Source organism: Accipiter gentilis, chromosome 2, assembly GCF_929443795.1.
Source record: "Accipiter gentilis chromosome 2, bAccGen1.1, whole genome shotgun sequence".
Classification (NCBI taxonomy): Eukaryota; Metazoa; Chordata; class Aves; order Accipitriformes; family Accipitridae; genus Astur; species Astur gentilis.
Genome location: NC_064881.1, coordinates 14,403,325 through 14,426,700, shown reverse-complemented (window position 1 = coordinate 14,426,700; position 23,376 = coordinate 14,403,325). Strand labels below are relative to the sequence as shown.

The window sequence follows — 23,376 nt, the reverse complement described above, 5'->3', positions numbered from 1 at the left end:
AGACAAGCATGAGAGTTAGTTCAAATGAGGGAAGAGAAATGCAGCAACCAGCAGATCAACAGCTTAGAGCGGCACGGAACTACAGCCCAAGGCAAAGTTTGCAGCATTGGCCTTAACAGATCTCTTTTCTGTAGCGCTCTGGCTTATGATAGCAAGCTGTCAAACACAAGCAGCTTAGAAGCAGATATAGATTTTGTCTGACAAAATTAGTGGACATAAGAGAAGTGGATGAGGAATGGGGGAGAGTGCTGGAGGCAAGAAAGAAATAGGGAGAAGGGACAGGCAGAATACTGGAGCTGTTGGGACAGAGAACACAAAACTCTAAGGGATCTTAAAAATATCAATAATTCTTCTATTCACAGAACACTTTATATATACAGAAAACTTTTATACCACCAATGAAATATAGCTGCCCCATGACAGAACATAATCACCATGCCACTTACAAAAAACAACCTATAAATCACACAGAAGTAGAATGTAGAATAGCTTTGGCCATTAACCTTACAAAGTGATTTCAGTATCATTGGATAAACCAGAACCTCAAAACTATCCAATACTCCTGCACAAATCTTACAAACATTAGAAAAATATTTCAAAACCTACTCAACAAAATAACACTTGATTAGGTGTCGAAGCACTAGTTCTCAAATGGCAATCTGATATTTCTTCTTCTCGTAAGACTGGTGACCAGCTTGTTGGTTCAGGAGAATATACAAACACCAGCATTAGCTCAGCGAAGATGACAGACAAGCACAGCTCCTTTGATGCAAGCCCTGTCTCAAACTGGCACAAGACGACTGCACCTGTAGTTACTTCTGTGTAGCAGGCCTTTTAGGAGCAGACCATAGACTGATGGGTTCACACACAGAAACAGAAGAAATAACTAGTTTGTTTAATGCCATTCCTGCTACTTCAGAACCTTCTAGCAAAAAATATCTGGAAGTCCCTAAGTTTTGCACTGCTATTGACTGAAAAAGAGGTTCAAAAAGTTGCAAACGAAGCTGTAGTACCTGTTAAGTTTAGGTTATAATCCATTTTAGATAGTACTTACAAATATTTACTGCCTACATTTAATAGTAATATTTTCTTTTAATTTTATAGTTTTAAGACATTGCAAGTTTGTAACAGAAAAGTTCTTACGAGAATAGCTTGTGGCCCATTCACTTCCAGAGCCTGAGCAGACTGCACTATCATAGACAAAGCCAGCAACCTTTACCAGGAACAGGAGCTGTATATGAACTCCTGAGCAGTTTACCACCTTGTGACATAAACAGATGCTGCAAAGATCAATTAACAGTTGCATGGCAGCTAATTCCATGGCATACAGATGGTTTAAAGTAACTACACTGGTTAACTCTAAGACCAAAGTGGCTGTTTACCAGCTATCTCAGTCACTCAGCACTATAAATCTTATACCTGAAATGAGGCAGACACTCTAGGAACTAAAGTAGAGCATGTCCTATGATAGTCAATTGTAGAACACAAGGGACAGATTCAGTTTTTTATTAACTTATTCTCCATTTTACTGCCACAATTACTTTAATATAGTTTCAGATAAACCACCCCCAGAGAAAAAAATCTTAGTATCTTAAAACAAGAAATAAGCAGAGCTTGGATACACTTCAACAACAACCACAGTAAACAAAAGCTCTTGCTTAAGAACAAATTAAGACAATGGATTATGTGCACAGAGCAGCAGCATGCTTCTTTGCAAGTGCCTGTTCTAGGATCACTTCTTAGTACCCAAACAGTGATGGGAAGTGGAACTTGCATTACAGTAGTTTTACCCTCTGGCTCTGATTTTCAAACCAGCAGCCTGAGTTGGTTGTCCAAATTCCTCTGCCTCCTTTAACAGCTTCCTCTTTATCTGGATGCCGCTCTGCAGTCTACTTCCCTAGGCACAGCATTGCCAGAGCTTTGCTATTGTCCACCTTGGCCCAGCCACGCTTCCAACACCTCCCTTCCTTATATCAACACTAGTGTTCATTTCACTGCTCAGCAAGCCAGAACAGCTCAGTGGCAAAGGTAACCTCTCCCTTCTCACTCATAAGGTTATGCAATGAGCTGAACCAAGAAACAGACCCAGCATAAAACTACAGTCACCCAACACACTAGTATGTGCATGAGACTAGGGCTACAAAATACATAGCAAAGAGAAGGGTTGTTCTTTTCAGTAGCAGGCTGCACTCATGGCAATTAAAAGCAGCTCTGGAACCATAGCACAGGTGATGATAGCAAAAGCCATTTAACTGGCTCAGCTGACTTGCTTCCTTCTCCCCTTCCAGCTCCTGTGACTCCCTGTGAATAGGGCAAGGAAAGTTCAGTCATCAGCTGCAAAGTCAAAGGTGCACTACTGTCAACATGAGGAAAACTTCCAGGCTTTTCTTACCACTAGACAAAACTCAGTGTTCCTTCCACTGATGTTTGTTTGTCTTAGAAAGCTGATCTAGCTCAAAACTAAAAAAGCCTCAAAAAGGGGGGGACAGGGGACTAAGATAATTTCCTTACTTTTTCACATAAGCACCACCACAGCCCAAGAAAGGTGACAGAGAAAAAGAACTGCAGTAGTAGTCACCCCAGCCTGGCTATCAAAACTGAATTTTGAAGACAAATATCTTTAGTTAATCTACTAGGTGCCTCTGATGAGTAGACTCCCTCCTTCCCCTACAGTTCTACCTCCTTACTCAAAATTGCTCTTACACTTTTCCAACCATACCTACCATTTGTTTGGTTTTGGTTTGTAAACCATCTTTGTGAGCTGAACTGGCTCTCTGAAGGATGAGACAAGCACTGATGGTGACAGCTAAGAAGCAGAACCTCATAGCTGAGACAAGGAGTGGTAACCAGGTCCACCCATTTTGGCAGGAGATAAACATTGGATTAACTCGGCCAGAACTATTTTTTTCGTTGTTGCTTCACAAGACAGGGTGATCAATCAGCTCAACACCCACAGAGACAAGACCCACTGCCCCTTTGATATCTTGCTCTCACCAATACCCCTAGGTCTAGCTTCCTCCTTTGAAAGTACTCCAGACCCCGGGGCCAACTCAGCTGATTCACCCACCAAGTAAAAAGTTAACCCCCAAAGTAGGCAGTTTTCTACTGCGTTAGCAGGTTGATTCAGCTTATGGTAAACTATGAAGGTCACCACCAGGTAAGGGAATCAAGACCTCTTCCTTTTACTTGTAATCAACTATGTCAGCTTGGATGCCCATGAAACCAAAGGCCCAATACCAAATGAGCTGAAACAAACTTCCTGCTTCTCTTACCTCCCTGTAGAAAACAAACAAAAATCAATCTTTAAATAGGCTAAGGACAGTCTCAAACAACACAGATTTTAAAGCCAACTCAGATTTAAACCAGGTAATTAAACAGTACAAATGTCAAGATATATACCTCTAACCTGGCTTATGAGGTACTTCTAGTTCTTTCTAGTAGTCTGCACAGCTTCCAGATGTTTCATAAGCCCTTTGCTTATCACAGCTCACAGCTCATTCCCTCTTTCCTTCCTTTCCAACCACAGCATCTTTATGCAACCCAACAAAGTGCAGTAACGCCCTTTCACAGGCCTAAGCATAATGAGACATTAACCTAAAGCAAAGATTTTTCTTAACCTCTTTTAAGCCAGTTATCCGTTAGTCAAAACTCTGTGATCAAATGGGAAAATTTTATTTAAATTAATAGGAACAACAAACTACAAAATTTCAAACTGTCAGTTCTAGAGCAAAGGGACTTCACATACCAATGTGAGCATGGACAAGAAGGGAAGAAAAATAACCTCCAAAATCCTTCACCATGACTACATAAGTTTGGGAAAAGGAATGTCATAAAAATGGCTTTTTAACTCTTTCAAAGATGATTCAGCTTCAATACTTAAATAAACATTGCCGTAAATTATTTACAACAGCGTATCTGAATCCAGTGATGTAAGTTTTCTCTCCTACATAAAAACTAGTGCAGATTTACAAACTGAAAGGAGCTGTTCAGCTTTATCACATTTCATTTAGTATGGCACTACCCAACTGCTAACTGCAGGTTTTAAAAATAAATAAAAATTCTTTCCAAACAAAATTAAACTACATGAGTCTTTAAAAAACCTCTTTGTGTCCTGGATGATCACAAAAGACTTAGAAAACTGCCAGCCATTCATAATAAAATGGTTTTAGTCAAGGCTGGAGGATGGGGTAGTGTTAGCCATTTTTTGTTGGGGTTTTTTGGGGTGGTGGTGGTTAGGTTTTTTAAATTAAAGATTATCATTAGTATGAGGGTACACAGTAACAGTCTCATGAAACCATCTGTATGGGCATCTACTTACAGTTTGTTAATTCTAGTTAACTACTTCTAAGAGGCTAAGATGTACTTATACAACACCTAATATCTGCTCTTTTAGGGGTGAAAGTAACATTGAAAGGGTCCTAAAGCAAGATATAAGTAGTGCAGATCAGTACTCTAGTTTTCAGTATGAGCAAGTTCTCAAGCTATCATGAAGTGTTAACACCAGCTCTAGTGGGATGAAAACCTGTTTAGCCAAGAAGCATTGTTACATACTGGTAGAAAATAATGGCAAGAGGCTCTTGGCACGCACATTGCTAGGTAGTAACAGCTGCTGTTCCAGAACAAAGTGCAATGACACTAGAAACATTTCAGAAGGAGGACTGAAAAATAAAGCCAATTCATTTGAGAACCTCCTAGTTCAAGTGAAATGGTTTACTAGACAGCTTAGGGAGTGAGGAGAATTAGATCACCAAGCAATTATATTTTCTTCCATCATCTTTCCCTAATAAGAATAACTTTGAGATATTGTTGGTTTATAACCAGCAACTATCTGCTGAAATTGAAAGGCAAGTGAAAGTTCATTATGCAAGAAGCTCTGAGGGTTGCTGAACTAACACATTCAAGAAAAGCAGAAGACAGACCTGCTCATGGAAGATGCAGCAACACTGATCATAAAGAGACATTTAGATGGGATACAACTGACAAGTTATGTTGGTGGCAAGAAACTGGACCACTGCAAAACTGGTATTTCAGGTATACTAAAGTTCAGTAGCATTCTCTGGTAGAATCTAGTAAATACACTCTAACATAAGAAAATCCTGTTTAATGCATATTAAATATTCTGGGGAAAAAAAAAATCCAGCTCTAGTCCTCACAGAAATCTTACGTATCATTCCCAGTTTATTCCTATGTGGTACGCTGCTGGTAACAAAACATTTAAGCAGAAAACAAGATTTCACCATCACACAGAAAAACTTTCAAGAAAAAAAAAGTGACAGACTTTCAGTCACCAACTGCCAAAACAGGCAATACTAGTGTGCTAAGAGCGTTCAGATCAAAGTCCATCTTGACTTCAACTGGTGGCCAAAAGCCAATGTGTAGGGAAGAGTGGAAGAACACACCAACTCCTACCCGCAATCAACATGAAACAGACACTATCAGCCACAAGACGAAGGTACAGCCCTAAGCAGAATGCACCACATATGCTTCTAAATGCATTTGCAAACTCCTATAATGTTTTGGAAATATCCAGATCAGATTTTTCCTGGTTAACTCTCACAGCAGTCAGTATTCCATAATACTTGTATTTTTCTCTTAAAGATACCAACTCCATGAAATTCCACTGATACAATGTAAAAGCCACCCAGATTTATGGCAACGTTGTTTGAGTACCTGGAAGACAACCATGCCATTTCAGGTCTCTCCCACGACAGAAAACTAAACAGGTCTTAAAAGGGTTCTGACTAGATAGAAAAAAAATTATTATTTTTTTTAATATATAAAATGTAACAACCAGAATAGAATCAATCCCATGTTCATAAAGCTACTGTGCCTGAAGTACCAGTGAAAGAAAAAGTCACGAAATGTCAATGACCAATGAAGCAAGCAATGCAAGGGGACAAGAGCTGTTGAGCAAAAATCAGTCTTGCACAGTCACTTTTTGTGGCTGTCATTTTAAGAGACTGAAATCATACTGAATTCCTGTGTTTAAGCAGATGAAAGCATGTGGAATCACAATTCAGAGAAGACACATGCAGGTGTCTTGTATAACTGCAAGGGTTTTTCGTTGGTTTGTTTATGGTTCGCATAACCCACTCTGTTTTGTAGTGCTGAAAAGGAAGAGGAGGTAAATGTTAACATCTGTCCTCAGCTGATGCTGTCTTACTTTTCTCCTACAGTTTGTTTACAACTAACTGCTGAGTCACCAGGCAGTTGATCCATTTCCAAAGACTCTAAATCAAGCCCCAGAGACAAATTTCTTGATCGCTATGAGGATTACATGGCCTGCAAGGCCATTGGCATATCTTCACTGGTTGGAATGCTGTGGCAGACCACCACTGGAACTGAACAGGACAATCCCAATCCCCTCCTAATTTCCATCAGTAGAGATGTGAGTTCAACTGCCTTGGTCTGAGGAACAGTAGTAACACCAACAAACAACTGTGCACAACATAAATTGGCTCTTCAGTACTAGATATATTAGAATACTTAAAAAAGCTTATAGGAGATCTAAATAAAAGCACAACCAACTTACCACTATTGGCATATTTAATTCACTTCAAGAATGATCATTGCAGTAGTTTTAATTAGCTTCCTGTAACAACTCTTGAATAAAAGCCACAGGAATTTAAAAAAAAACAAAAAACAAACAACAAAACAAAACAAAAAAAAACACAAACAGTGAGCTGTTTTCGTCTGTTTCCTTTTTCTGTCTCACTCTTCCTATATTTGGCTCTTAGGCAGCTGAAACAACTTCAGAAGTGACCCACATCCACTCTGTATTTCACATTTCGAGCAACTTAAATGCAAAAGTGCAGCACAGATGATTACACTGAGGATATTTCATTGTAAAAATCTAATCAGTATGTGATCAATGTACCAAAGCCATTGTTTGCTGCCATCTCTACTCTACCGCTTCTAATGATTATAGTTTTCAGAGATGCACCAGGATTGGCCACTTGTTCCGAATACTGCACTACCATTTTGCATCACCCTGGGCAGACAAACTTCTTCTTACTTCCCCTGAATCTGCGCAGGTAATCTCCTGTCCTCTGGTTTAACGAGCTGTCCCTCACCTAAATACTTGAGAAAAATCAGAATTTTTGCTTATCATCTACAGCCTAATGCTTTCAACACTGTCATTATAGCTGTGATACATTTCTTAATATTCATTTGTACTACAGGTGCTATCGCAGCAGCCTAAAAAAGTTTCCAGGGTTTAAATGTAGGTTTAAGAAAAGACAGAATCGCATAGTAGTTTCATCCAGCGTATTTAACAACCTCACGTGTTATGCGACTGTAATGTATAATTATAGTCTAGCAACAGATAATTTGGTTCATAGGTACGAAGTACAATTATGCAGGTATCCTTAGAATAGCATGTAAAATGACAGCTGTGTCATCAAACTTATTAAAGAAGGCATTTATTCAGGTATGAGGAAAACAACAAGAAAGATGCACAATACACAGGCACAGTAGTTAACCATGTTAGTTACCTTGTCCTGACAACAGTTTGATGAAAGTATGCTACTCATATCCACACTGTGCTGAGGAAGCGCTGAATGTACTGGCAAAGGGGCTTCAAATAGCAATTGCTACCAGCATACGGTTACGTCTGCAGCATTCGCTAAGCGTTATTATTTGTTACACAGCAGCCAATGACAAATTGAACGCAGCAAGTTTTTAAGAAGTGGCAAGCAAATGGGTGAGGAAGAGACCACAGAAGCAACTTGAAGCATCTGGGAAAGCAGTGGTCAAGAAAAAGACAAACGAAAAAAAAAAAAAAGTCCCCGTAAAGGAGAAGGAAAGAGCCAGGGCTTTAGTTTTCCTTTTGACAGTACGTCTTGACACAGTTTGCGACAGCACCTGCAGCCGGGGCTGGAGAGGCCATCCTTGCAGCCCGAGCCGAAGGTACCTCACAGCAGCGGTCTCGGTGGCCCCTCACCGCAAAACTGCGGGACGTGCCACCCCTCCGGCCTCACTGCCGCGGGGATGCAAGTAAAGGGCACTGCCCAGGTGCAAGTTTTGCAGTGACAGCGCCTTCTCCCCCGCCGCCCCCCCGCTCGGATGCCGCAGCCAGGGGCGTGACACAGCCCGACCTGCCCCGCGGCCTGTCAGCCGGGCCCGGAGGCGGCTGTCAGGCTTCCGGGCCTGGCGGCGGGGCCCAAGGCCGCCGGGCGCGGAGCCGCCGAGAGGCAGGCCGAGGCCCCGGGCGGGGCCCAGCGCAGAGGCGGAGGGGGGGGGGGGGGGGGGGAGCCGCCTCTTCGCGCAGGGCCACCACGTCGACGACGCCAGCACTGCGGAAATGGGAGCGGGGAGCCGGGCCCTGCTCTCCGCTCCGCTCCGCCCGCCCGCCCCCCGCTCTCCCGAGGCCGCCTCGCCTCGCCTCCCCGCCCCCGCCGCTTACCTGTGTCCCCGATGATGATATACTTGAAGAGATACGCGTAGGCCATGGCCGCCCGCTCCCCGGCTCGCCGCCTCTCCCGCTCGCTCCTTCCTGGCGCCCGCGCTCTGCCCCCGCCCCCGCTGTCAGGGCTCGCGCTGCGGAGAGGTGCAAACGGTTAACGGCCGCCGGGCGGCAGCCCGCTCCCGCCGGGCGCCTCCGCGGGCAACCGCTCGCTCGCTCGCTCCTACCTCCGCCGGCGGGCTCGCTGGGTCGCTGACTGCCCTCCCGCCGCTCCCCGAGGCGCCGGGGAAGGCAGACGCGGCGGCGGGAAGAGCGGGCGGCGAGAACAATAACAGGCGCCGAGCGGCCCCGGAGCACTCCGGCAACGTCACGCGCCCACCTCCTCGCTCCGCTCCGCTCCGCCCCGCCCCCGACCCGGAAGTGCTGAGCTAGCGGCTGGCCCGGGGCGCGCCGCCGCCACCGCCTCCCGCCGGCGTGGGGGCGGGGCTCCGCCGCCGGCCCCGCCCCCGCCCCGCCCCCGCCGCGCCGCGGGGCTGAGGGGAGGCGGCGGGCCGGGCCCGGGGCCGGGGCTCTCCTCAGGGCGGGTGTCGCGGCGGCGGGGGAGAGGGAGAAGGCCGCCTTGCGGGGAGAGGCGGGGAACAGGGGAACGGAGGCGATCGGGCCTCTGTTAGGCGCTGCTGAGCCCCCGGGTTGCACCGCGGCCGGGGGTGCCGAAGTACGGGGCGGGCGGCTGAAGCGCTTAAAGGCCGTTGCCCGGCAGAGAGGATCCGGGGCAAAATGCTGGCGCTGAGGCTGCGAAGCCACAGCTCTGAGCCGGGGAAGCCTCTAAGCGCAAGCGCTGGCGAGCGGTTCTGTAGAAGCTTGTTTTCATCACTTACCGGACTCGAGTGGTGGCTCGGAGAGGGTTTTTCTTTTCCGTTGCTGTCCTTCCTCACTGAAGTGGAAGCGGTGAGCCAGGAAGGTAGCCTAAGTTCGCAGCTACGGTTCGGGATTTTCTGCGTAGAGCTCACAAATGGACCGGTGAGTTGGAAGAACCTGAAGGTCTTCCTTAGTCCGAGCTGCCTCACGAAGTGTCCCGTGTACCCAGACCTTTGGCCCTGGAGCAGTCCAAGGTAGCTCGGCTCACCGGTCGGTTCCACGCCGAGGCTACGTCAGGCGCCCAGCAGTGGTGATGTGGGAGGACACTGGTCGGGCGCTAAGGCCGATGATGCTTTAGGGCGCCCTTCAGCTCAGCTGCTTGTTGACTGTGAATCGGTGGGACTGTTGAAAAGCCATTGGCATTTTCTTCATGTGAGCTCACAGGTCCGCCGTTCCGGCTGTACCAGTCTGGCAGCTTTTAGCTTTATAGAGGTTTTATATTTGTGGAGCGTCAGGTCAACAACTTGGGCAACATTGAATTAACACCAGTTCTAACAGGTGTGCATCTAGCTTACTTGTAAAAACCTTCAAGAAACTGGATTGTGCCCAATCCTGTCTCCATATTTCATGACCTGAAAACCAAAATTAAGCTTATTCTTTTTTTAATTGTCCTCTTCCCTCTGGACATGCAAAAAAAATGATAGCTATAAAGGGAAAGGAGCTTCTTCATGTATTATATCTACCTTTTCCACGTGAAAAAAATCATGTTTTCCATGTTCCCTTGTCAGTAATTTTTCTCCTCTTTTTTTTTTTCCCCTCCTCCATACTTCTCCCAGTTTCTCAACATTATTTGTAAAGCATGGAGTCCAAAATAGCAGTTCAAAGGAGTCACGTGAGTATATCCAGTCTTGCTCGTCTCTGAATGTGATTTGTTTTCTTCTTTTTTCAACAGCATCTGAATTTTATTTTTCATTCTAGATCGCTATTCTAGATGGCTACTACCCAAATGTATCTATATGTTTGGGATCTCTTTATTAAGCACTGGTTTCCCCTCTGCTAAATTTCAGTAGTTTTGATCAGGGCCACTCAGTTTGCCAACATTTGATTTTTTAATTTTTATTCCATCTCAGCCATTTTGTTACCCAGGTTATTAATAAAATAGTGAATAGGTCTTCCCTGGACAGGACAGGGTGTTGGAAAGCAGCATGTGAAATTTTCTGCTGCTTTAAAAACCCTTTACACATGGAAGAAAGCCAGTTTCCCATTATTTTATGTACAAGAAGTGAAGTTTCAATACAAATCTTTGTTAATTAACAAATTCCTATGCAGAATGAGTTTTCTCAGAAAAACAGGGGTTTGCCTTGTTTCCTACGGAGGTTAAGGTTCTGTTTTCACATATCCGTCTATGGGGGAGGTCTGCCTCTATGTTCCCTGTCCTAATAATGATCATGAAAGCTGGCATTTGGATGTACCTTGGCTGAAGGAAAAGCTGCACGTGGGGTCAGGGGTTAAACCCAATCAAGAATTCACACTAAAACAAGTTTTCCTAAGTGCTCCCTCTGTAGGTAAGCCCTTCAGCTGGCGTTCACACTCTTCACATGGGTTTGTGTGACCTCAACCACAGGAAACAAAGCTGCAGGAAACCCCGCTGCAAGCAGGTAAGATTTCATCCAGTACAAGTGAGGGCTGCTGCTAATAGAGATGGGGCAGCTCTGCCCCCACTAACCCGCTTTTGGACCCTCCCTTGTTCTGGCACTACGAGAGTCGTCTGCTGGATCGGGGAACTGGAGTGGCTAAGCTTTAATTTTTCCATATTAGCTTTCAGGTAAATCCATTCTTGTCCCACAGCCACACAAACTATACTTTTGTGTGCTTTGACATGCTTTTGTATGTTTTTGACAGCTTTGCCAGATGGATCAGACCTCTGCCCAGCAGTCCTCACTTCTCAAAGAGGGTCCCATGGATGTGAAGGCCAAAGCCCATTCTGTTACACCAGTCACACTGACAGGTATTGACTCAGTCTCCTCTACTACAGGACCCTCTCCCACAGGACCCTGTCCCTTGGCTGCAATGGGAAATACGAAGGAGAACTGTGTGGGCTTGCTCCAAATCTCCTCTGGTACTATCAGATATTCCTACGTGGTTGGGCCACAAAGGGTGTTACTCTGAGGGCTGGTCAAGCCTTGGCAAGCTCTCCTCAACATCCCAGGGTAATAAGTTTCAAGTGTATTTGATGGGGACAGACTTTTTAATAGGGCCTGTAGTGACAGGACAAGGGGTAATGGTTTTAAACTAAAAGAAGGTAGATTCAGACTACATATAAGGAAGAAATTTTTATACAATGTGGGTGGTGAAACACTGCAACAGGCTGCCCAGAGAGGTGGTAGATGCCCCATCCCTGGAAGCATTCAAGGTCAGGTTGGATGGGGCTCTGAGCAACCTGATGTAGTTGAAGATGTCCCTGCTCATTGCAGGGGGGTTGGACTGGATGACCTTTAAAGGTCCCTTCCAACCCAAACCATTCTGTGATGCTATGATTCCGTGGTTCTGTTTACCTCACTGGTGGGATTTGGTCACTTGGTTTCCAAACTATGTGATCTTCTAGATTTCAGGTTTGACACAGGCAAAATTGGCCTGTCGTGATTGAACTAAATCTGATCAGAAAAGGGAATTTCCTTTTTCTAAAAGTGCAGACTGCTGATGGGGAGAAAATACAGACACTGCAGAATTTCCAGTGAAATGAGTGGGTATCTTTATTACCACTGCTTAGCCATCGAACAGCCTGCTGATGTGACTGACAGTTCAGAGAGAAGGCAGCCCTACCTGTTTCTGCTCTGGCAGCCTGGTAAGTCAGACAGGTAACCAGCTTGCAGGTGACCCATGTGGCAGGGCTATGCCACGCTGACTGGCTCTGTGGCTGTTCGGCTTGGGTCAGCAGCTGCACAGTGAACAGACAGCCAGGCCTCTTCTAGTTAGCCAGGCAGCTGGCGGTGCTGGAGAAACTTTGCATGTGCACATCTGTGGAGTATTTCAGTCACTTGTGATGCTACTGTCGGGATGGTTTTGGAATCGCTGTTTGCTAGAGGCTTGCATGGATAACATGCGAGAATTTGTTGCTTGTGCTATCCCATGGTAAATACAAACCAATTTGCTGCTGGATAAGAGACTATATACCTAAGTTATTGAGTGTTATCATCTGTTCTGCAAATCTGAGATGCCTCCAACTAGAGATTAAATTATTTTCCTCCAAGTTATGTTTAACATACATTTGTTTAAATGTTATTAACAGGCATGTAGGTAAATAGGTAATGTATTTTAAAAAAATTTTTACCTCTCAATGTCTAAATTTCTGTTTTCCGGAGAAATGCATATCTTCTGCTGTTAAGCATTAGTACTTTAACATAAGGCTACCATGGACTCAGTCTCACTTATTAAAAAAATTATTAGCCAGGAGATATAAAAGAAGCAGTGGTTATTCAATATTGAATCATAATGCTTGCGGAAGGTTGCTTTGCTTTTGGTTTTTTGTTAATGTTGTCTTGAATAATACATGTTACCTGTTAGTGATTTTATATAACATGCTCTTTAGAAATATGATGAAATATTTCACTAAGAAGACAGTATTGGGATAATATTCTGGCAAATTTGATATACCTGAGAAAACTAGAGTTTGCTCTTTTTTCTGTGTCACTCAGTTTTCCCCTAAATTTCCATCATTTATCACTGTGCAAACTCACTTGGGGTTTATAGCAAAGCCTTAGGCTTTGCAGGATCCTTACCACTAACAGTACTGTTTAGGAAAGAGCCATGGAGACATCCAAAGCTCCAGGTGCTCTGCAGAGCAAAGCATTAGACAGGAATTTTTTATGGAAACTAAAACACAAAAGCGGAACCCTAGCGTAATATTTGAATACAACCACACTTTAATTATAATTTGCATTGTATAATCATTTAACTGTTACAAGTCAATCTCTACCCGCTTTTCAGTTTAGCTTAAAATTTTTTAAATCATGCCTTTGTGCTGTTAAATTATTTATACAAATGCTGAGTAGGAAATGTTATTTCCTGGTGCCTGGCTTTATAATCTGTCTGTATGTACTTTTTCTGAAAGTTTATTGTATGCTACAGTTTATCTTATTTATGAATTTTATTTATTAATTTTTAGAAGATTAGATTTGTATTTTACTGTCCTGGTTTCAGCTGGGATAGAGTTAACTGTCTTCCTAGTAGCTGGTACAGTGCTATGTTTTGAGTTCAGTATGAGAAGAATGTTGATAACACACGGATGTTTTCAGTTGTTGCTCAGTAGTGTTTAGTCTAAAGTCAAGGATTTTTCTGCTTCTCATGCCCAGCCAGTGAGAAATCTGGAGGGGCACAAGAAGCTGGCACAGGACAGAGCCAGGGCAACTGACCCAGACTGGCCAACAGGGTATTCCATACCATGTGATGTCATATCCAGTATATAAACTGGGGGGAGTGGGGGCGGGGGTAATTGCTACTCCGGGACTAACTGGGTGGTGAGCAATTGCCTTGCGCATCATTTGTACATTCCAATCCTTTCATTATTGCTGTTGTCATTTTATTAGTGTTATCATTATCATTAGTAGTTTCTTCTTTTCTGTTCTATTAAACCATTCTTATCTCAACCCACGAGTTTTACTTCTTTTCCCAATTTTCTCCCCCAGCCCACTGAGGGGGGGGGGGGGGGGGGCGAGTGAGTGAGCGGCTGTGTGGTGCTTAGTTGCTGGCTGGGGTTAAACCATTACATTTACCTAAGTAACAAGGCAATATATAGCATATTTTATTTATTATAAATGGTGAGAATGGGACCCTACCTCATGTGGAAATACACAGAGCAGATCCTGCAGGAAGGCAGTCAAATGTATATAAATCTCAATGAAGATCTGCCTTTGGAAAGAGAATTTCTGGGTACCTGTTAAGCATAAAAAGTGAACAGCCCCTTGTCAGCCATTCTAGTTTTTCCTTTATTTATAGCAGATCGAGGATATTTTGAGGTCTTACAAATTCCATCATAGAATCCCTTTTAGATGTTATTAACATTAGGGACTATAAGGACAACCTGTCCTATTGATAAATCCTCTGAAATTATCATAAAATAATCATTATGTTAATGGCATAGAGAAAGATTTGTCAACTGATCAGTGTAGTACTTCCTCCTTCCAATCTAGGATTTTAAGAGTCTAGTACTTTGCGTTTAGGTTCATAGCACTTTTCCCTGTCCCAAACTTGTAAGCTGAAGTAATGGTAGAAGCGCATGTAATGTCTTTGATGTGCAGCATCAAGCAGTGGTATTTACTAACATTTTATTTCGTTGGTGGTGAAATTATAATTTATTTTCATAGTGGATCATCAGAACCACCACCCATGCTGCATTCTTTTTTTTTTTTTTAACTTTCTCTTTAATATGAGTTAGATGGCATTTATTTATTTAGTTAGTTAGTTGGTTAGTTAGTTGGTTAGTTAGTTAGGTTAGTTCTCTTGCAAAATTGGCATATCATTTGTTAGGTCTTTTTTTGCAAGCGTCTTGCATGTTCAGATACATCCTTGAGATGTGGGAACAGTTCTCATTTGCAGCCAGAGAGCTGCTGAAATTGCTTGTTGTATTGACATTTAAATTTGCTGGTGCAATGTTTCTGAAAGAAATCCTGAAATTCCCTTTTGGTTTCTGACCCACTTATTGATGAGTGTCTCTTACGTGAAGTGTCCCAACCCACACACTGGACTTTATAGCCAAGTCCAGTGATGAAATTCCTTTTTTCCCTCCAGTTGCAGGGCTTGGGGATACTTGATGTTGGCAATTTGAGGTTCTCATTCACTGTTTGTGTTTGGTTTCATTTTGTGACAGGGGCATTTGGAAGCATCAGCAAGGGCTCAGATGTATTTGGTCTCTTTACCTCCTGTGGATAGAAATCTGTGTTCCCCTCCTCTGGTCAGTCTGACAGATTGTTGTATATCTTGAATGGGTGATTTCATGTATACTTACTGTTTGCACAGAAAGGAGGGAGCAAATTAGTCTTTTAATTCCCAGTCCTCCTTTCCTTGGGCTTCATAATAGGATTCTCACTTGTGGAGCTAGAATATAGGCTTGTTGTCCATGTTTTTTTAATCTTTGCCTTCAAGAAAGTTAGCATGGCTTAACATCTGAATGATGTAAACCTTTACACACTGACTGGTTTGCTAAGTATGTAATTCATGACATAGCAACACATTAGGATCTCTACTTTTTAATGCCATTTAGGCTCAGGACGAGGAGGGGCAGAGCAGCAGGTATCTGCTGCACTCTAGTATGGGTGGTCTGGAGCAAAGAAATGAAAATGCTTAGACATTCCCACACAGGTATGAGGAGAGCGAGTGCAGGGAATAGAAAGAGTAGTGGTCTCTGGGCTGGGAGAAGTTGGGGATTGGAACAAGAGAGGATCTGGGGCAATATGAGAAGAAATACCTCCAGTGAGAAGTTGGATAAGAGGACTGGAAGACCAGGGGTTTTCAGGCCAAAGAGCTGAGAAATTAAAATTTTGGAGTGGAAAAGTGGGAAACTGGAGACTGGGCTTCTGAGTAGTGTACCTAGAAATACGTGCCTATGAAGGATGTGCAACTTGGGCTCTGAGGGTCCTAGTCCAGGCAGATTTGGCTAGGATTTCAGCTAACACCTGGAACGTATGCACGGATGTTGTTTCCCCACCCTCTTCTGTAGCTTCTGTTTTTCTTTCAGAAATACAGCAATTTTACTAATGCCAATTTGTATACTTTTAAAAGACCCAAGCTAAGTTACATCGTTGCTTTTGAGCTGGTGAAAAAACATTTGGAAATTAGTTTCTTTTTTAAAGCTTTTATTTAGAATAGTGTTGTATTTAACTAACAGCTTTAGTTAAATGCTATCAGCTAAATGCTAAAAATAAAAGTAATGCATTCTGAAAGACACCATGTTTTTCTGATCACTATAGTTATTGAATGTTTTATTCCAAATCAGCTACATTGATAAATAATCTTGGGGAATGAAAAATTTAGTTTTAATAGCATTTTTTGTTTTGAAAAAGATAATCTTGAGACTACATTTTCAAGCCAGTGCAACAAAAAGTAAAAGTATAGTTCTTCAGTTTCCCAGCTGTATTAATATTTTAGGTTTTTGCACCCATGGAAATATTTACATGACCTCTGCTTTATCCCTGTTTATTTACTAATGGCCTTTGCCACTGTTATCACTGCATCCTATTTTTCCTTGCAAATAACCTTGTTTTTCAGTGCCTTGACATAAAAATAATCAGTTTGATGAAACAGCAAGTGATAAATTTTAATACACTTTTCCCATAAAAACTGGGAAAACAAAAGGATCCTTGAAATAACCTTGAAATGGCTAACAAACCAACTGAAAAGATATGTTGATTTTTTTTTTTTTTTTGTATTCTCAGGAACATTAGAAAATGTGTGCTTGTGTAACAAGAAGCACAAAAGCATGGAGTAGTAGTGCTACACAGACAACGTCAGAGATCCATGCAGAAGTCTGCTTAAACTGGCATAAAGGCAAATTTTCAAGATTTTTTTACTTTAGAGGCAGAGTTTTCCTAATTTTCTTTAGGTCTCTTTTTGAAATTGTTTTGGCAATGGTTTCATAAAGAGGAAATGGAAGGTAAATGAAGTTACTGCACAGGCTCACAGGAAGTGAAAATCATGAAAACTTCCTGTTTACTCATGGCAAGAAGTGAGCCAACTTTAAGGAAACTGGTTTACTTAAAAAGGAATAGGAGTAGGCAAGCCTGGTCACATTTTTTTCAAATTGAAAATATTTTGGCCTGAAAACGTTAAAAAGAAGTTTTTTTTAAAAAAAACCAACCCAACCCACCACCAAACTTCTTTTTTTCAATTTTTTTTCTTCTTTTTCTCTTCTAATAGTGATGATTTTTTTTCTTTTTCAGACACCTCCATTGATGTCTTTTGGTGGCTGTAGAAAGTAAGGAACTGGCTAAGACTCTGGAAGTCAGCAGAGTTGCTAAAGCATTTGAGTTGAGGAAATCTTAGTGTCAGCACCACAGAAATGATCTTCTTCCAGCAAGATATTAGCAGATAACCTACCCTACGTTTTTGTCTAAAAGCACATTAGTTAAACTTCATTAAACCTTTCTTCCAGAATTAATTTGCCATAGCTTAATTTACTTTTGAGTTTAAGGCCACTTCAGATTAAGAGTAGTTTCATTCTGAGTAAGCGTCCGCACAGGAATTTAGTTAATCCACATCAAATTAATTCTGATTTATATACTTGAATACACTCTGTTGACAGGCTCAGTGTTAACAGGACAGCTAGCAGCTGATCCAAACACACACTGAGCGACCATTCCCTAATAGCAATGTCTGGTAATTCTAGTGAAAATGCTTGTAGCTAAACCGTAGCTAAACCATAGCTAAAATGATGTTAAAAGGCTTTAAGTTCCTACTGAAATAATTTAAAATTTATCAAACCAAAATAGCACAAAACTAGAGGTTTATTTCTCTTTTAAGTACTTCATTGTGCATTCCACTGAATAAGCTTCATCTTAAGTATTTTAAATTAGAAGATGTTTTACTTTAACAAATACATATGTAGGCTCCTTTCGTATTCAGCCTTTGTGGATGTAGAAGGCAAAACATGCTTCTGCATGTATTTTCCTTCATTTAACAGTAATTTTCAGAACTCCAGCCTTCTTAAGGTTATTTCTGCAGTTTCCCTCACTTGTCTTCAGGCTGCGAAGGTCACACCAAAGCTGTTATTGCCCACATGAGCTGTGCCATCATAGCCTTACATCATAAACTAGAAAGTCTTTAATTCCACAGATCAGAAGGTGGGCAAGTGTTAAGTTTTTTCTTGTCATTCAGGTTCCTATATCCATTCACACACTGGCTGAGAAAGGTAAACAGTACATCCTAGAAAGGCAAAAACCCCAAGATAATGAATTGTAATACAGCAACACCTCCCCACCCCGTCAGCTTGCATTCATTTCAGACAGCAAATTATTAGGTGTTCAACTTCTACATGTTTATTGAGAATACCTTGTTGCTCTGATCATGAGATATCAAGTAGTACAAAATTTTGGATGTCAAGGATTCTGTCTTATGTTTCATGGCAATAATTATAGGAGGAAAGTAATTCTTCTGGTTCCAAGATGCCATTTATTTTTCATCAGATTTCTCTTTGGTGGAGAATTTCGTCTTTTATAGTTCTACAGTTTACTGCTATACCACTTAAAAAGGGTTTTTTTCAATTATTTCTAGTCCACAAATGGAAAAAAGAGTTGTATCGCATCTTGACTTAAGGAGGCTCTTGTCTGCTAAAACTTAAATTCAGATGATATCACTAGCCACTGTAATCCCATGGTTTTTCATAGTGAAGCTTGTTTGGTTTTACAGCCTTCATGTAATCATAATTACTTAGCATAGAAAATGCTTGCAGTTCGTAGCAGTGGTGAGCCTTCATCACCGTAAGGCTTGCCCTGTGGTAAGTTGACAGTCCTCTTCTCCAAGGCCCTTTCCTATTTAGCATTTTTTCCTGCTATGTTTCTCAATCCTATTTGTATTTTCTTCAGAATGATCTTTCTTTATTTTGTGTCGTCAGAAAATACATGAAAATTGACAAAATGACCTTCTGGGTAACAATTTCAGTCATGGTATTTTTTCCCATGTTTTCAAATGGTAAGATGATGAGTATCTTTGCAGAACTCCTTGGTACTGTAGGAAAAAAATACACAGTATATAGTACTCCCTAGTATGAGCACTGAGTGGTCCACAAACTATGAAAAGTAATTTAGTGATTCAGAAATAAACCAGAACTTGCTCCTTTTAGGAAATCATCAGCCCTGTAACAACTGGCTAAGGTGATGTAACAACAGTCAGCATGGTAGCTTATGCCCAGTGGGGACTGGGAGCCTACTCCTAGTACTACTTCTACTAGTTTTCTTTGACAGAGGCAACAGAGGATCATACAGGGAAGAGCCTAAATTAATTTTTCCATGAGCAACAGTAATGTGGAAGTTTTCCATAGTTGTTCTTGCCATGCACATCAACCGAGCTGCATGATGGGGAAAAGCAGAACTGTCCCTGACAAAAAGAGAGGAGCATACAGCATAAATTCTTCCTACATTAGCAGTCAGGCCATAGCCATCCTGTCTATTGTGTATACTCTGTGTAACATAGAGTTAATCAGTCTTTACTTACTCGCTAAATGGGGTGCTTCCATGGTGCATCAGACTTGACTATGCTGAAGGTATCCAATAAAGTTATGCCATGTATTGGGAATGCAACTTGTCTTGGCACGGAAAGAAACAAAACAGCCAACCTTCCCAGAAAGGTATGGCGGCACTAATCTAATTCACGTGAGTTAGACTAAGTAGAGATCAAAGTATTTGTATCCTGATAACTCAAAGCAAGGTATTAAACCAGTTCCCTTAAGTAAAAGCAATGAAAATGTATAGTTCCTCTAGTATAAAGTCAGTTGAAGCAAAGAGAAAACACAGAGAAAAGTTTATGACAATTTTAATACTTATGTCTAACAAAAATGAAGGAAATGATGCAATATCCAGTTTTAGTACAATGTCACATATAAAATAAAAACAACTGTTTTGGAAAAAATGTGTTGATTACTGTAGAAAATGAAAGGAAGAAAAGAAGAGAAAGAAAACAGAAAGGTAAGTACAGATCAATTATACAAATGGACTGGTTTCCAAAACAAATGAGCCACACAGAGATTCATAGGTTTGTTAACATTTCCTAGTAAATTCATCCCTAATTTGTCTGTATTAAGCCTGCTTCTCTTTCCACTTTTACTGGAAAGAAAAATTGTAATTGGAACTTTTTGGAGCATGAACTGGTTGGGTTTGCTGAACATTCCATCTACTCTGTGGCTCATTCTTTCAGGTTTCATCTTAATAAGTTGAATTTTCTGTCAGTAATTTGCATTTGAATTATGAAAAATTACTGAAGATTTCATTGTACTTTCTTACATGAAAATTTTGTTATAATGACAACAGGCATGTATATTTTGTTTTACATAAGTCAATTTAGAACATGGAATTGTCCCATTGTTTGGAATAGTTCAGTAGTTCAGCTTTACAAGGGCTAAGTTCACGAGTGTCTCTTAAAACATGCAAACATTTTATCCTACACCTCAGATAAAGATCAAATAGGTTTAAATACCATACTTGCAGTAAGCAGATGTTTGACTTGATGTTGCGAGTTGAGTAAATTCCATGCATTTTTGTATATATAAGTTGGGCTCTGCCTTTTCTGCCAAAGAGAATTACAGAGGTCTAACTGATGCTTAGTAATGCATGTGATCTACCTGAATTTTAGAGAAAAGTAGACTTGAACAGGTAAACCAGCCAGTAAGAAGTAGTACTTTGCTGAGCCTTATTTTAAGGTAATTATCTTGATCAGAATTGATATTCTGTTAATTCTGTCTCTTGAATGGGAAAAAATGAAATGACAAATTTAACTCTCATAAGTGCAGTTCTGTGAGGGGAAAAATACATACCCTATTATATGTTTATTCAGAACAAATTACTGTGGTTAGTATCATATTTGATAAACAGAAATTATATAAATCCGAAGAAAGCTGTGACTCAGTATACATGCTGGTTTATATTTAGGGTAAACGTGAAACAAAATGATGTGCTAGAGAGGATGCAAAGCACTATTGACCAAGTACTGCCACAGACTGGAAGACATAGAAGGTGTACCTCTGTGGCATTAAACCACTTTGGAAATGTACATGTTGTGTATCAGGAATAAATGGGAATAACAACATGATTTCAGAATTTTAGTATCTTTAAAATTGACACAAAGAAAGATATACTCATCGTTCCTCAAACCTCCTTCAAATCATATGCATGAAGCACTAGATGTTACTATTAAAACTGTAACCATGCTTTCCATGAAATAAATACAGCTGTCTGCAGTAAAGGTTCCCCGACTTAATTTTGTCGTGTGTATTATCTTCTTTATTTATGAGAAAATCTTTTCTTCTGTCAGAAAACATATACAGTCCTTATCCTGCTCTTTTGAAAATACCCAGTTAACTGTATCTGATATTTCTTTGTATTCTGCCTCTAATTTTCAGTACTATTTAAGAACAAGCATTTTCAGTATTACAGTAATACTTCTTACAAACTCTTGCCTCTTCATGGATGAAGTAGTAGGTGGTGCAATAAAGATAAACTCAACATCATGGAGAACACATTGTGGAAAACAAGAAGGACGTTGTGAATGAAGAACCTTAAGAAGTGACCAAGGGGCATCGGCCCGAGGACTTCAGATTTCTGTTACAGCTGATGAACTTGGCTCAGAGTGTATTTAGCGTGTCTTGAACTTAGACTACTGACTAAGAATCTGAACATATTAAAGTAAATCAGGTAAGCCCCTGGCAAATTTCCCCAGATACTGAAACAAGACCAGATTTTAGACTTCAGTTGAATAGTTCAAATTCTTTGTCAAACAATAACAGTCTTTGCATCTGACACTGACTGGGGAACCATTGCTGAAAGGAAGGCAGTACAAGGGCAAACATCATCCCTCATCAGAGAAGGCTGCCTTGTGGAAGCATTGGAGGGAGGAAGAAATGAGTGCTCTACATCCCTCTTCCAATGGTGGAACAAGGTCGGCAGCAGTTTCTCAGTCCTTTTTCCCCAAGACAGAATTGTGGAAGGGGAGTGGAAGCTTGGTACAATACATCTGTTATGACTGAGAAGAGCAGAATAAGAAAGGAAGGAGACCGTAAGAATCATTTAAGTGCATAAGAAATTGCAAACCTAAGAAAAAGCCTTTTTCTAGAGAGTTGCTAGTAACCACAGGAAACAGGAGCTACTGGAATCGGAGTGTGATGGTCCATGCTAGTAGAGTCTTCCTCTAAGTAGCAGGCTTTGCCAAGATTTGAAGTATGGAAAAGACACTTCACTGAATAATTTAGCTCCTTTAACTGCATAGTGGCATGCAAACATTTCCTAGAGCTGCAGTTACTCCAGGAAGGTTAAGAATAGGCTATGGAGTAGTTTACATGATAGCCATCTCCATTGAGAAACAAAGGAGATAAACCACTTAAAATTTACTAATAGCTTCTTTTTTAACTGGACTGAGTTTACCCTCAGAACCTCACAGATCCCGAAGCTTTAAATGTTGGCTGTAATCTAAGGACAGAACCATAGTTTCTAAATGTTGGAGCAGTCAACCATTCAGAGCAGCATAACACCTCCCTGAAGATGCATTTTGGCTCATGTACTTTTCCTGGCATGTGAAGTGATACTAGAACTTTAAAAGAGGAATTGCTGAGAGTTTAGATAGCAAGAAACCTATCTGTGAACATCAAGGGAAAAAAAAAAAACCAAAACAGCCTTGGCTTTGCATATACTAAACAGTGATGACTGTCTCACAACTAACAGCCTGTTCTAGGTATTTTTTCAATTCACAATGTCTTCTATTATCAGTTAAATCATTTTAAAATTGTGTGTATAGAAGCACACGTATACTCTCACAGTTATACTGTCAGAAATTTGAATTAAAACATATGAGAAACAGACAGTTTAGATTTATATAACTAACTCAGGGCCAAGCAGTGCAACTCCAACTCCCTTGAGGAAGCCTAAATGTTTGACATGATCATATGTATGAATAATAGCTACATAAAATCTTTCCAGGCTTTGCTTCTGTAAACAGCAGCTATAGTAACACCTGTAGTTTAGTCTTCAGTGGAGCTTATTCCTGCTTTACTGTAATTATTTTTTTACCAATGAAAGTGATCTGAATAGCATGAATGGCTTCTAAAATCTAAATGCACTGCAGTTGTTTCCTGCAGGTTACCATTTCAGTCTTTGGATGCTCTTACTAACTGCGGGAAGAAATTTTGAGATAACTATTAAAAATCTCCACAACACTACTACAGTTAAGTAACTATGGTGATTTGATACTTCAGAACATAGAGCTTCTTTCCCCAAACCATGGTTAATTGTTAACATTTTCAGTACCTCAGATATTAAAACTTTTAAGTTTTAAACTGAAACTATTGATGTTTCATTTAGCACAATATTGGCTTTTCATTGTTTCCATCAGCCAAAACTGACTGCTGACCACTGATTTTA

The 23,376-nt window shown here is 41.1% G+C and overlaps 1 protein-coding gene and 1 long non-coding RNA gene across 3 annotated transcripts in view; one reads left to right on the top strand and one right to left on the bottom strand.

Annotated features, from left to right (window-relative positions):
- Positions 1–8,820, bottom strand: part of RAB2A (RAB2A, member RAS oncogene family) — a 45,538-nt gene extending 36,718 nt beyond the window's left edge. The window contains exons 1-2 of the mRNA XM_049820838.1: positions 8,632–8,820; positions 8,405–8,538 (exon numbers count right to left, since the gene is read on the bottom strand). Coding sequence (XP_049676795.1) covers positions 8,405–8,450 — 46 coding nt within the window. The 5' untranslated portion in view covers positions 8,451–8,538; positions 8,632–8,820. The remainder of the gene's footprint in view (positions 1–8,404; positions 8,539–8,631) is intronic.
- A 292-nt stretch (positions 8,821–9,112) lies between these two features.
- On the top strand, positions 9,113–17,536 carry LOC126047336 (uncharacterized). Of its 2 annotated transcripts, XR_007508548.1 has the most exons (4): positions 9,113–9,424; positions 10,099–10,920; positions 11,165–12,107; positions 17,197–17,536. It is a non-coding gene; the product is annotated as an uncharacterized LOC126047336 (long non-coding RNA). The 2 variants fall into 2 exon arrangements; XR_007508547.1 differs by lacking the exon at positions 17,197–17,536 and having other exon boundaries at positions 11,165–13,700.
- Positions 17,537–23,376: the final 5,840 nt, after the last annotated feature.